Below are 11,258 nucleotides of genomic sequence, written 5' to 3' on the forward strand. Positions count from 1 at the left end.
ATTATTTTGGTTTTAGTTCAGGCCGAAAATAAAACCGGATTCGGACAAATTAGATCCGGTTCGGGTCAAACTGAAAAACATGTGCCGGAATTCGGATCCGACAATCCACGACCACTCCACTACCTGCGATTAGTGAAATTATCCAAGAATGGCCACGTGTCATCACAAATTCTCCTGACTTCTCACCATCATCATGAAACCCACATAGCCCCCACGCAAAAAGGGAAAACAAAATCCGTTCTTAAATCGATTCAAACCAGATCTGATTCGAGCTTTGTTGAGCGAAAATGGAAGAGGATTTGATTAAGCGCCTTGAAGCTGCGGTTACGAGGCTTGAAGGGATCTCAAGCAACGGAGGAGGAGGAGGAGGAGTTGTTTCTCTTTCCCGCGGAGGAGATTTCTCCACCGATGTCGCTTCATCCGATCCTTCGATTCTGGCTTACGAAGATCTGATTTCTCAATGCGTTGGTAGGGCTTTGAGTGCTGCTGAGAAGATCGGTGGACCTGTTCTAGATGTGACGAAGGTTGTCGCCGAAGCATTTGCTTCGCAAAAGGAGCTGCTTGTTCGCATCAAGCAAACTCAGGTAAGTTTTTGAATTTTTGTTTAATCGATCGTTTAGTTTTGGTGCGTCTTTGTGAATTGGATTTTGATTGTTTTTTTGGGTCGTGTGTATCTTTCTGATTTGAACAGAAGCCTGACCTTGCTGGATTGGCTGGATTTCTCAAGCCGTTGAATGATGTTACAATGAAAGCTAATGCAATGACTGAAGGAAAAAGGTCGGATTTTTTCAATCACTTGAAGGCTGCATCCGATAGTTTATCTGCATTGGCTTGGATTGCTTTCACTGGCAAAGATTGTGGTAAGCAGAGGGAGCCGTCCATCATGTTGGGAAATTTTTTGAATTTATGCATTTTATGATGTCAATAATTCTTTCTTTGATTATTTTCCCTGCAAGGTATGAGCATGCCTATTGCTCATGTGGAAGAAAGTTGGCAAATGGCCGAGTTTTACAACAATAAGGTGCTAATCTTCAGTCGCTCTATGCTTTTATATGTTATGATGTTAGGGGCTTATGGCAAAAAAATAGGGAACGAGGACTTTAGAGTTACTTGAATAGGTTGCAGAATCTTATATTGCTATTTGATGGTCTTTGCACATTGTTAATTCTGTGATCTCCATCTTCTTCGTCAGGTTCTGGTGGAGTACCGTAACAAAGACGCTGATCATGTGGAATGGGCTAAAGCCTTAAAAGAACTTTACTTACCTGGTTTAAGGGATTATGTTAAAAGTCACTACCCCTTGGGACCTGTGTGGAATGCATCAGGGAAACCTGCTAGTGCTCCTGCCAAGGCTCCACCCGGTGCTCCTGCTCCTCCACCAGCTCCTCTCTTCACTTCTGAATCTTCAAAGCCATCATCCTCGTCGAACCAGAAACAAGGGATGTCTGCTGTTTTCCAGCAGCTCAGCTCGGGTGCTGTGACCTCAGGTAGGTCTGATGTTGTATGTCTTCATATTCTGGCGTAGTGTCTATTTTGGAATGTGAATCACAAGTAGCTTATAATTCTTGGGCTTTGCTTTCCAGGTCTTAGAAAAGTGACGGATGATATGAAGACAAAGAACCGTGCTGATAGATCTGGAGCTGTTAGTGCCATTGAGAAGGAAACTCGTGCCACTAAACCAGCCTTTTCAAAAACTGGACCACCGAAAATGGAACTTCAAATGGGTCGCAAGTGGGTTTTACTAACAATAACTATTTTGGTATAAAACTATGATATAGAAATGCTGTAGTACTGATTGCTGGCTTATACTGTATAATTAGGTGGGCTGTTGAGAACCAAATTGGGAAGAAGGACTTGGTTATCAGCGAGTGTGATTCCAAACAGTCGGTGTACATATTTGGTTGCAAAGATTCCGTCTTGCAGATACAAGGTAACTTTGCAGCATTCCAACCTCACCGAAAGTTTAGATATCTATCTCAAAAATCTTTAAGGCCCTTACTGTTGTTGCATAATCTGTAGGAAAAGTGAATAACATCACCATTGATAAATGCACCAAAATGGGTGTTGTTTTCACGGTGAGTGGAATCATACTCATTCCTCTTACATTTATACAGTATAGTAGTATACAGTTATGTGATTTCTAATAATGTAAACTGTAACATGTATGTATAGGATGTTGTTGCTGCATTTGAGATTGTGAATTGCACCAACGTAGAAGTGCAATGTCAGGTTTGTTTTCTATAATCTATAAGTTTTCTTAATGACTTCAGATGTATCTTCTTAAGGACTATCTCTATTTGGCTTCTCAAGCTTATGATGTAGCTAACCATTTGCAACAAATTTTTTTTTGTCAAGAAACTGATTGCTCTTCTCTGTCTTTGCTCATCTATGGCTAATCTAGGGTTCAGCTCCCACAGTTTCTGTGGACAACACAACTGGCTGTCAGTTATATCTAAACAAAGACTCATTAGAGACAGCTATAACAACAGCTAAATCGAGTGAGATCAATGTAATGGTGCCTGGTGCTACCCCTGATGGAGATTGGGTATGGCTTTCCTCTCTTTGTAACCATGAAAAGATTTTGGTTTTCTGGTATTCTTCAAATTTATACATCAAGTAATGAAATACTTCTGGAATCTGGTGACTGTTGGTTGATCCCAATATTCAGAAGCCATCATGTAACCTAGATACTCATGTGTATGAAACTGTTTATTGAAGCAATTATTCTCATATTGTCTTGTTACAACATCGTAGGTGGAACATGCGCTGCCTCAACAGTACAACCATGTGTTCACGGAAGGGAAGTTTGAGACAACACCGGTGTCGCACTCAGGTGCCTAAGCCAAGGAGAATCTATTTTCACTCTGGGTTTTGCTTGACCTTTTTTACATACTCAGTATATTTGGTTTCTTCAGATTATTATAGAGGAGAGAATTTGTTTGTTTGTTTGTTGGCTTTGTCTGTGTCTACATCCCCTAATTTTGGGGTTTGGAGGTTCGTTGGCGTTTTGATTTATGTGATCTGATCATCCTGTGTTTTGTTCGTCTTTGGAGTTTTGGATTTGGGGTTTCTCTGTTTCTGCGCTTGTTCTGAGTCATTTCCGGGTGACATTCCGCAAGAATCAAACCATGAATAGTAAAAAAGTTGCAAATCCTATTTTTCGGAATTTGCAATTACTTTATATGATTATTCAACCTTTTTGGGTTTTGTTTCGTTATGTTTTTGATGTGAACATAGCAAAGAAGTCTTGAGAAAAGCATGTATGACATTTAAATACAGAATAGAAGTTTAAGTCAGTCAACATAATAATTGATTTTAAACATTGTAGAATTCACCAAAGTTAAATTGGTGGTGGTGGACCGGTGAAACGTGAGGAGTGAGTTACTCTGTTGGGAAATAGAAAAGGAAATGGAGAAGGGAAATACCTCATTGCGTATGCTCATACATTTAGTATCCTTTCTCTTCAACTAAAAGATATCAGTAAATGGTCCAACCTTTTTTTGGCTACTTTAACTCCTACATCCTAACTATAATCTAATCAGTTTAGAACCAATAACAATGTCAGAAGTTTCAAATCGTATTTTACGATATTGTTTTCGGACAATAAGATAGTAGTAGTGTATATACAGACACACTCAACATTCAAGTCTCAAACCATACGAGTATATGATGACACATATCATCATCCTAGAAAAATACTCAAGCAAACTCAAAAGACATTGTACTTACAAATTTCTCTGTAAAAAAGTTTCCTCTCCGGAGTATATAATAAGACTGACGAAGGCCTAAAGGAAGGAGACTTATGATTATTACTACCTCAGAGTCTCAAACTAACAACAGAAGTCAGCACGTGTCGTGTGGAAAAATGAGCACAAACGTGTCTTGGAAAATTCTCTTCCCTTTCCAATGTGGAGTATATATATAACCGTTACAGTAAAAACCTCTTCTTTAAGCAACATCACAAGTCTCTCATCTCTCTCTCTCTCTTTCTTCTCACTCATCATCATGATGGCTCTCTCCATCTTTATCTCTCTCACCCTCATCTTCATCTTCATCTCTCACTTCCCCTCCTCACGTAAGTATCTGCCCAAACACGACGTCGTTTTTTTTTGTCTCCTCTGTTTCTTTTTCTTAATCTAACCTTTTTACTTCCTCTGTTTTTTTGTTGTTACCAACAGATGCAGAGCCTTTCATCGGAGTTAACTACGGTCAAGTCGCCGACAATCTCCCTCCGCCTTCTGAAACAGCCAAGCTCCTCCAGTCCACCTCAATTCAGAAAGTTAGACTCTATGGCGCTGATCCCGCCATCATCAAAGCTTTGGCCGGAACAGGTGTAGGCATCCTCATCGGCGCTGCTAACGGTGACGTTCCTTCACTCGCCTCCGATCCAAACGCCGCCACTCAATGGATCAACTCCAATGTCCTACCTTTCTATCCCGCCTCCAAAATCATCCTCATCACCGTCGGCAACGAGGTCCGTCGCAATTCAACTGTAAAGTTTCAACCTTTAGAGATTTTTCTTAAAGTCTGTTCCGATCATCGCAGGTTCTGATGTCGAACGATCCGAATCTGGTGAACCAGCTACTCCCGGCGATGCAAAATGTACAAAAGGCCCTCGAAGCGGTTTCTCTCGGCGGTAAAATCAAGGTCTCGACGGTTCATGCCATGACGGTGCTCGGCAGTTCAGACCCGCCATCGTCCGGTTCATTTGCGGCCGGTTATCAAACCGGTTTAAAAGGGATCCTCCAATTCCTAAGCGACACTGGTTCACCTTTCGCAATTAACCCGTACCCGTTCTTCGCGTACCAAAGTGACCCGAGACCAGAAACGCTGTCGTTTTGTCTCTTTCAGCCTAACGCCGGACGGGTCGACTCCAAAACCGGAATAAAGTATACGAACATGTTCGATGCTCAGGTACATTTATTACCAGTTGGCTCCACCCAAGTTTTTTTCGGGTTTAAGTCGGGTCCATAGCTAATCAATTCATCTGTCTTTGGTAGCTAACTAAATTGTTACTAAAGTAAAGGTTCGTAGTCTCTGGTTGTGAATTTGGTGGACTGTTTATATCTAAATGATTTAGTTAAACGTCAAAAAGCATAGTTTATAACTTTTTATATGGGTCGGTTAGTTTCTAGTAATTTATCATTGTGACACAAAAATATGAGAATAAAAAAAAAAAAAAACTGGCTGTATTCACGTGGGCGAATCTATAGTTTGAACTTTCGGTTTTTTATATATATGGAAATATATGTATATATCTAATTTTCTTTGCACTAGATTGTAGCAAGGAACTTGTTCTGTCTCAACTTTATGATTTAGAAGGAATTTATACTCTTATTATATATAGCACAAGAGACAGTTGTTCACGTAGGTGTCTGAATTACACTTTCTTTCGTATACACAAAACCTATAAAATAAAAATAGTTGCTTAATAATTTGGTACTTGTTATACTTATTTATCAATATTGATACGATGCTAGGAATGATCTTCTCAGGGAATAAGTATGCGTGAGATGACATGTCACTCGTTTACTGATTGTCTGACAGACTGGACTCGCACTAGTTGTTTTACTTATTTTAGATGCTTCTTGAAACATTTGTTTTGTTGTTTTGTACTCGTCATCATTAATTCCACGTTAGCAATGTCGACTGAAAAAAAAATTCAATAAAATAAACGGGAAAATAGAAGAAAGAAAGACAAAAAAATGGTGACTCTTATTCTTTCTTAATAGAAGAAGTCTTTGTTCATTGTCAGTGCTTGCAACACACGTCATATTCTCTGAGTTGTTTCCATCGTTTCACAGGTTGATGCGGTTCACTCGGCTTTGAAATCAATGGGATTCGAAAAGGTGGAGATTGTCGTGGCGGAAACAGGGTGGGCGTCAAGAGGGGATGCTAATGAGGTTGGAACGAGCGTGGATAACGCTAAAGCTTACAACGGAAACCTAATAGCTCATCTAAAGTCCATGATTGGCACACCTCTCATGCCTGGAAAGCCCGTGGACACTTACATTTTCGCACTTTACGAAGAGAACCTAAAGCCTGGACCATCTTCGGAACGTGCATTTGGACTTTTTAAAACTGATCTTTCCATGGCTTACGATGTAGGCCTTGCTAAGAGTAGCAGTAGTGGCAGCAACAGTAGTGGTCAGGTTAGATACTAGAAGTAGTGGTTTTTAAATATATGGAAAAAAATATGTTACTATGACATGTAACGCAGATGCGGATATATAATAGAAGATTTAATTTATGAGATGATGTTTTGATCACAAAATTAGACACCATCCGGGAAAGTGACGTCAACAGGGTGGTGTGTACCAAAGAAGGGTGCGACGAATGAGCAGTTGCAGGCGAGCTTGGATTGGGCGTGTGGACAAGGAATAGACTGTGGTGCAATACAGCCAGGAGGAGCTTGTTTCGAGCCAAACAATGTGGCCTCCCACGCAGCCTATGCCATGAATATGTATTATCAGAAATCTCCTAAACAGACTACAGACTGTGATTTCTCTAAAACCGCAACAGTCACTTCCCAAAACCCTAGTAAGTTTTCTCTCCCCTTAAACTCTCACCAGCCTTATATACCAATACATTATTAGACTTGGTGTATGTTAAAAATTGTAACAAAGACCTAGTGATTGATAATTGCTTGATTGCTTCTGTTTGTTGAAGGCAAAGATCCATTTTCATCTACTGTGTTTTGTTATAAGGATGAGTATTCTTTAGTTTCTAATATCAACCATATTGACCAATAGCAAAACTTTTAACCTGAATTTGATTATAGGTTACAACAGTTGCGTCTATCCCGGAGGTGGAGGAGGAGGAGCAGCAGGAAGTAAAGCAGTAATGAACAAGTATGTGAGCTCAGACAAAGTAGAGAAGACGAATGGAGCAATGGAAACAAAATTGTCTTCTTCTCTATCTTGTCTACTCATCTTTATGTTCCTAGTCTTCCATGTAAATATGTAATGGCTCAATTAGCTCTCCCTTCTGCTTCTTTTCTACTTCTTATTTTCCCTCTCCCTTCATTTGTATTATCGTTGTAATCAAGGTGTTATTAGTTTTATATAATAGTTAACACACTCATTCTATATATAATAAAATTGTGTTCTATAGTCTATAACGGCTATTTCCCACTTAAGACTTGTTTTTGGTTTCGTATGAATCTGAATACTTTAATTAGAGCTAGTACTTTTATGATCTTGGTTCATAAGAAAATAATTGAGCCGAACACTGTAATTTTAACCCGGTTTAGCGTGGTTCATGCCTCTGAATTTACCTTTACTGAAAAGGAATTGTTGACCAAGTTTTCTTAATAAGAAAAAGAATTGTTTGATCATATCACAACCTAATCTGAAAGTTGTCGAACCTACCATATTGTAAATTTGACCCGGTTTATATCCGGTTTACTCCACACAAATTACCTATTCTGAAAAGGACACGTACGAAATAAAGATTACCTTCTTTTTCTGTAAAGAAAACTATTTCCTACTCAAAAAGGGAATGGTTGACCCCAACCGACTCTTAGGGCTTATAAATATACAAAGACGCTTAGGGTTCACAAATCACAACGCTCTCTCAAGCAGTTCTTAAAATCATTTTTCTCATCAAAAATTTGCGTCACAGAGAAAGATCTCTCCCCCACCCACCATGTCGACGAAGATCATCGAGTTGAAGAGCAACGATGGTGAGACGTTCAAGGTCGAAGAGAAGGTGGCGATCCAATCGCAGACCATAGCGCATATGGTTGAAGACGACTGCGCCAATAGCGAGATCCCTCTTCCTAACGTGACGGGCAAGATTCTTTCCCTAGTGATCGAGTACTGCAAGAAGCACAACGTCGATGAGGCTAACCCTATCTCCGCAGAGGAACTCAAGAAGTGGGACGAGAAGTTCTTGGAGATAGATCAACCCACCCTCTTCGAGCTCATCCTCGGTGCCAACTACCTAAACATCAAAAGCTTGCTTGATCTAACGTGCCAAACCGTTGCGGATATGATCACGGGCAAAACTTTAGACGAGATCCGTGCACACTTCAACATTGAGAATGATTTTACGCCTGAGGAAGAAGAAGAGATTCGTAGGGAGAATCAGTGGGCTTTTGAATGAGCTCATCGGATCGGATATGAATCAATAAACTTTGTAGCTTTCTCTTCTCTCTTTCTTGCTTTGGTGTGTGCTTTCTTTTGTTTTCGGTTTCTTGATCAATGTAGACGATGATGACTTCGTCTCTACTTTTATCTTATGATTTGTGTCTCTTTCTTCTTTTTATGAATCATCTTTTCTTTTTGTTTGTGCTAGATACTAGTTTGCTCAATCAAATTTACAATCGTGTTTGGATATTTTCATGATACCATTCTATATCTTATTCTTTCAATGAACCAAATATTATAAATCATGAAATTATTTGTAAGATAGTATGTTTTTTATACAGTTAAGAACTTCAAGATTCTTTCCATCGAGTTGACGATTTACTTATTTATCAATCAAAAGTTCCAAAACCAAAGAAGTTAACAACTACACTACATACATGGAGAATTAAGAAGCAACAAAAAAAAAAAAGGAAAAAAAATCTAAAAGCTCGTAAAACGACGCCGTGTAGTAGTTGTTATTTGTGGTCCATTGGTGAAATTGGAACAGTCAATGTCAAATTGACTCTCTCTATCTCTCTCTCTCAAAAACTCGTCTTGAGGTCAGACTCAGAGAGCCATCAAAGCAAACAACATTCAACAAGCGAGAGCGTGTTTGTGTCTTGACTGATTCTTCTTCCTCTTCAGCTTTCTCACGTAATTCACCAAATCCACTCTTTCTAGGTTTCGATCTCTGTCTCTTAATCATGAACCTTCCTCTCTTCTAGCCCCTCAAAAGGTTTCCCCTTTTTCTTTGATCGACGACGGAGAAGCCTAAGCGTTAATGTCTGTCTCCGAGCTCAAAGAACGCCACGCCGTCGCTACGGACACCGTTAATAACCTTCGTGACAGGCTTAGACAGAGACGCCTCCAGCTCCTCGATACCGATGGTTTGGGGATTTACTTTTTTTTTTTTTTTGTGTGTTTCTTCTCTCGTCTTCGTCTTCTTCTTCGTCTTCTTCTTTGACTGAAATTAAATTTTAACAGTGGCGAGTTATTCGGCGGCGCAAGGACGTACTCCGGTAAGCTTTGGAGCAACGGATCTGGTTTGCTGTCGTACTCTTCAGGGACACACCGGAAAGGTGACTCAAAAGTTCGATCTTTTGTGTATCTCGTGTTCTTTATCCTTCCAAGTATGCGTCTTTATGGAGTTTTGTAGCGTGTGATCTAAGGGCAGCTTAAAGCTTCCATTTTGGAGAATTTTGGGTTGGAACTAGTTTGTTATTTAGTTTCTGCTATATATAAGATGTTACTTGTTATCATGTTTGGGGAGTGCAGAGGGGTTTGGTTTGCGGAAATGTAGATACATGAGAGTTGATTCTGAATGTTAGCTGACACTTAATAACATATTCAGATGAGGTAGCTTGTAGATTCTTAACATATGGAATTTACAGGTTTATTCATTGGATTGGACACCGGAGAGGAATCGGATTGTCAGTGCATCACAAGATGGGAGATTAATCGTGTGGAATGCTCTAACGAGTCAGAAAACTCATGCTATTAAACTCCCCTGTGCGTGGGTTATGACATGTGCTTTCTCTCCAAATGGTCAGTTGGTTGCGTGTGGTGGATTAGACAGTGTATGTTCTATCTTCAGTCTTACCTCAACTGCGGACAAGGACGGGACCGTGCCAGTTTCAAAAATGCTTACTGGTCACAAGGGGTATGTTTCGTGCTGTCAGTATGTCCCAAATGAGGATACCCACCTAATCACCAGTTCAGGTGATCAAACATGTATCTTATGGGATGTGACTACTGGTCTCAAAACTTCTGTTTTTGGTGGTGAATTTCAGTCTGGACATACTGCTGACGTACTAAGGTATGGATGTTGCTTTCATTTCCCTGGATTATTGTATCAGTTTGTTCAATGAAGTAGCATATATTTGTTACCTATTTGATCATCTGTAACTATTTTATTGGAACTGAGCGTTGGATTTAACCTATAGGTTTGATATATTATGGGTCAGTTTAAACTCTTATCCCCTCTTACACGGTGAATTTGTTTCCTATTTCGGCCAGTGTCTCAATCAGTGGATCAAACCCAAACTCGTTCATATCTGGTTCATGCGATTCCACAGCACGCTTGTGGGATAGTCGTGCTGCAAGCCGAGCAGTGCGTACCTTCCATGGGCACGAGGGAGATGTTAATACTGTCAAGTTCTTTCCGGATGGTAATAGATTTGGGACTGGATCAGACGATGGAACATGCAGGCTGTATGACATCAGGACTGGTCACCAACTCCAGGTTTATCAGCCACATGGTGATGGGGAGAACGTACCAGTCACCTCCATTGCATTTTCAGCCTCTGGGAGACTTCTTTTCGCTGGCTACGCGAGCAACAACACTTGTTACGTTTGGGATACTCTCTTGGGAGAGGTAAGCTATGAATGTTGAGGAATAGTGGTGAGAGTTGTTTTCACTGATTGTAAGGTTTATGATTGTAACGTGGGGGGAGCATTTCTGGCAGGTTGTATTGGATTTGGGATTACAGCAGGATTCACACAGGAATCGGATAAGCTGTTTGGGGTTGTCAGCAGATGGAAGTGCCTTGTGTACAGGAAGTTGGGATTCAAACCTAAAGGTTAGTGTCCCTGTGATTTGAATGAGATGGAAAATAAGATAAGCAACAAAAGAAATATCACCCCTGATGAGAGGAAGTTTGAGAATTTGTGTATTTTTCATTGAATTACACAGATATGGGCATTTGGAGGGCACAGAAGAGTGATATAAAGAAGATTAACAAACGTAGGAGTCATGTCTCCACTCTCCAGTTGTGGTGGTTGGAAGTAAAATATATTCTGTAGTCGGAAGTAAAATCCGGTAAGGTCGGTTTGTGGAAGAACGGAAGGTGTTTTGGTTTGAAATAGTGGAGTGCTTTAGAAGAATCAAACTTCCCTTGTTGTAGTAGTGTGTGCTTTGATTTATTTATTCTTCATTCTCCTTTACTTCAAACTCCGATACCGCGTTTACTTATTTCGCTCTTCAATGTGTATTCTGTAATCAATTAAACTAGTAAACTACCATCTCTTTTGAAATTGAACTCTACAAGTTGGTTAATTGGAAGAAACTATATTTGTTTTTTTTTAACTAATGGAGAAAATCTAGTTTATTTGCCTAGACTCGGTACTGGT

At 40.0% G+C, this 11,258-nt stretch overlaps 4 protein-coding genes across 4 annotated transcripts; all 4 read left to right on the forward strand.

The window, feature by feature from the left end:
* The first annotated feature begins 191 nt into the window (after positions 1–191).
* On the forward strand, positions 192–3,217 carry LOC17877977 (cyclase-associated protein 1). The gene is made up of 10 exons (XM_006286029.2): positions 192–584; positions 692–860; positions 957–1,021; positions 1,193–1,487; positions 1,584–1,731; positions 1,821–1,930; positions 2,020–2,075; positions 2,173–2,229; positions 2,402–2,545; positions 2,755–3,217. The coding sequence occupies exons 1-10, from the start codon at positions 288–290 to the stop codon at positions 2,839–2,841; spliced, it is 1,428 nt and encodes a 475-aa protein (XP_006286091.1). The 5' UTR covers positions 192–287; the 3' UTR covers positions 2,842–3,217.
* A 776-nt stretch (positions 3,218–3,993) lies between these two features.
* LOC17880389 (glucan endo-1,3-beta-glucosidase 7) lies at positions 3,994–7,138 on the forward strand. Its single transcript, XM_023779007.1, has 6 exons — positions 3,994–4,075; positions 4,179–4,474; positions 4,546–4,914; positions 5,805–6,152; positions 6,279–6,540; positions 6,782–7,138. Exons 1-6 carry the CDS (start codon positions 4,006–4,008, stop codon positions 6,964–6,966), a joined length of 1,530 nt encoding a protein of 509 aa, XP_023634775.1. The 5' UTR covers positions 3,994–4,005; the 3' UTR covers positions 6,967–7,138.
* A 488-nt stretch (positions 7,139–7,626) lies between these two features.
* Positions 7,627–8,373, forward strand: LOC17879717 (SKP1-like protein 11). Its single transcript, XM_006285047.2, has one exon. It carries the CDS (start codon positions 7,648–7,650, stop codon positions 8,104–8,106), a length of 459 nt encoding a protein of 152 aa, XP_006285109.1. The 5' UTR covers positions 7,627–7,647; the 3' UTR covers positions 8,107–8,373.
* A 283-nt stretch (positions 8,374–8,656) lies between these two features.
* LOC17877798 (guanine nucleotide-binding protein subunit beta) lies at positions 8,657–11,184 on the forward strand. Its single transcript, XM_006283872.2, has 6 exons — positions 8,657–9,016; positions 9,114–9,208; positions 9,521–9,945; positions 10,146–10,503; positions 10,595–10,708; positions 10,822–11,184. The coding sequence occupies exons 1-6, from the start codon at positions 8,911–8,913 to the stop codon at positions 10,855–10,857; spliced, it is 1,134 nt and encodes a 377-aa protein (XP_006283934.1). The 5' UTR covers positions 8,657–8,910; the 3' UTR covers positions 10,858–11,184.
* Positions 11,185–11,258: the final 74 nt, after the last annotated feature.

This window comes from Capsella rubella, unplaced genomic scaffold, assembly GCF_000375325.1.
Source record: "Capsella rubella cultivar Monte Gargano unplaced genomic scaffold, Caprub1_0 scaffold_7, whole genome shotgun sequence".
NCBI lineage: Eukaryota > Viridiplantae > Streptophyta > Magnoliopsida > Brassicales > Brassicaceae > Capsella > Capsella rubella.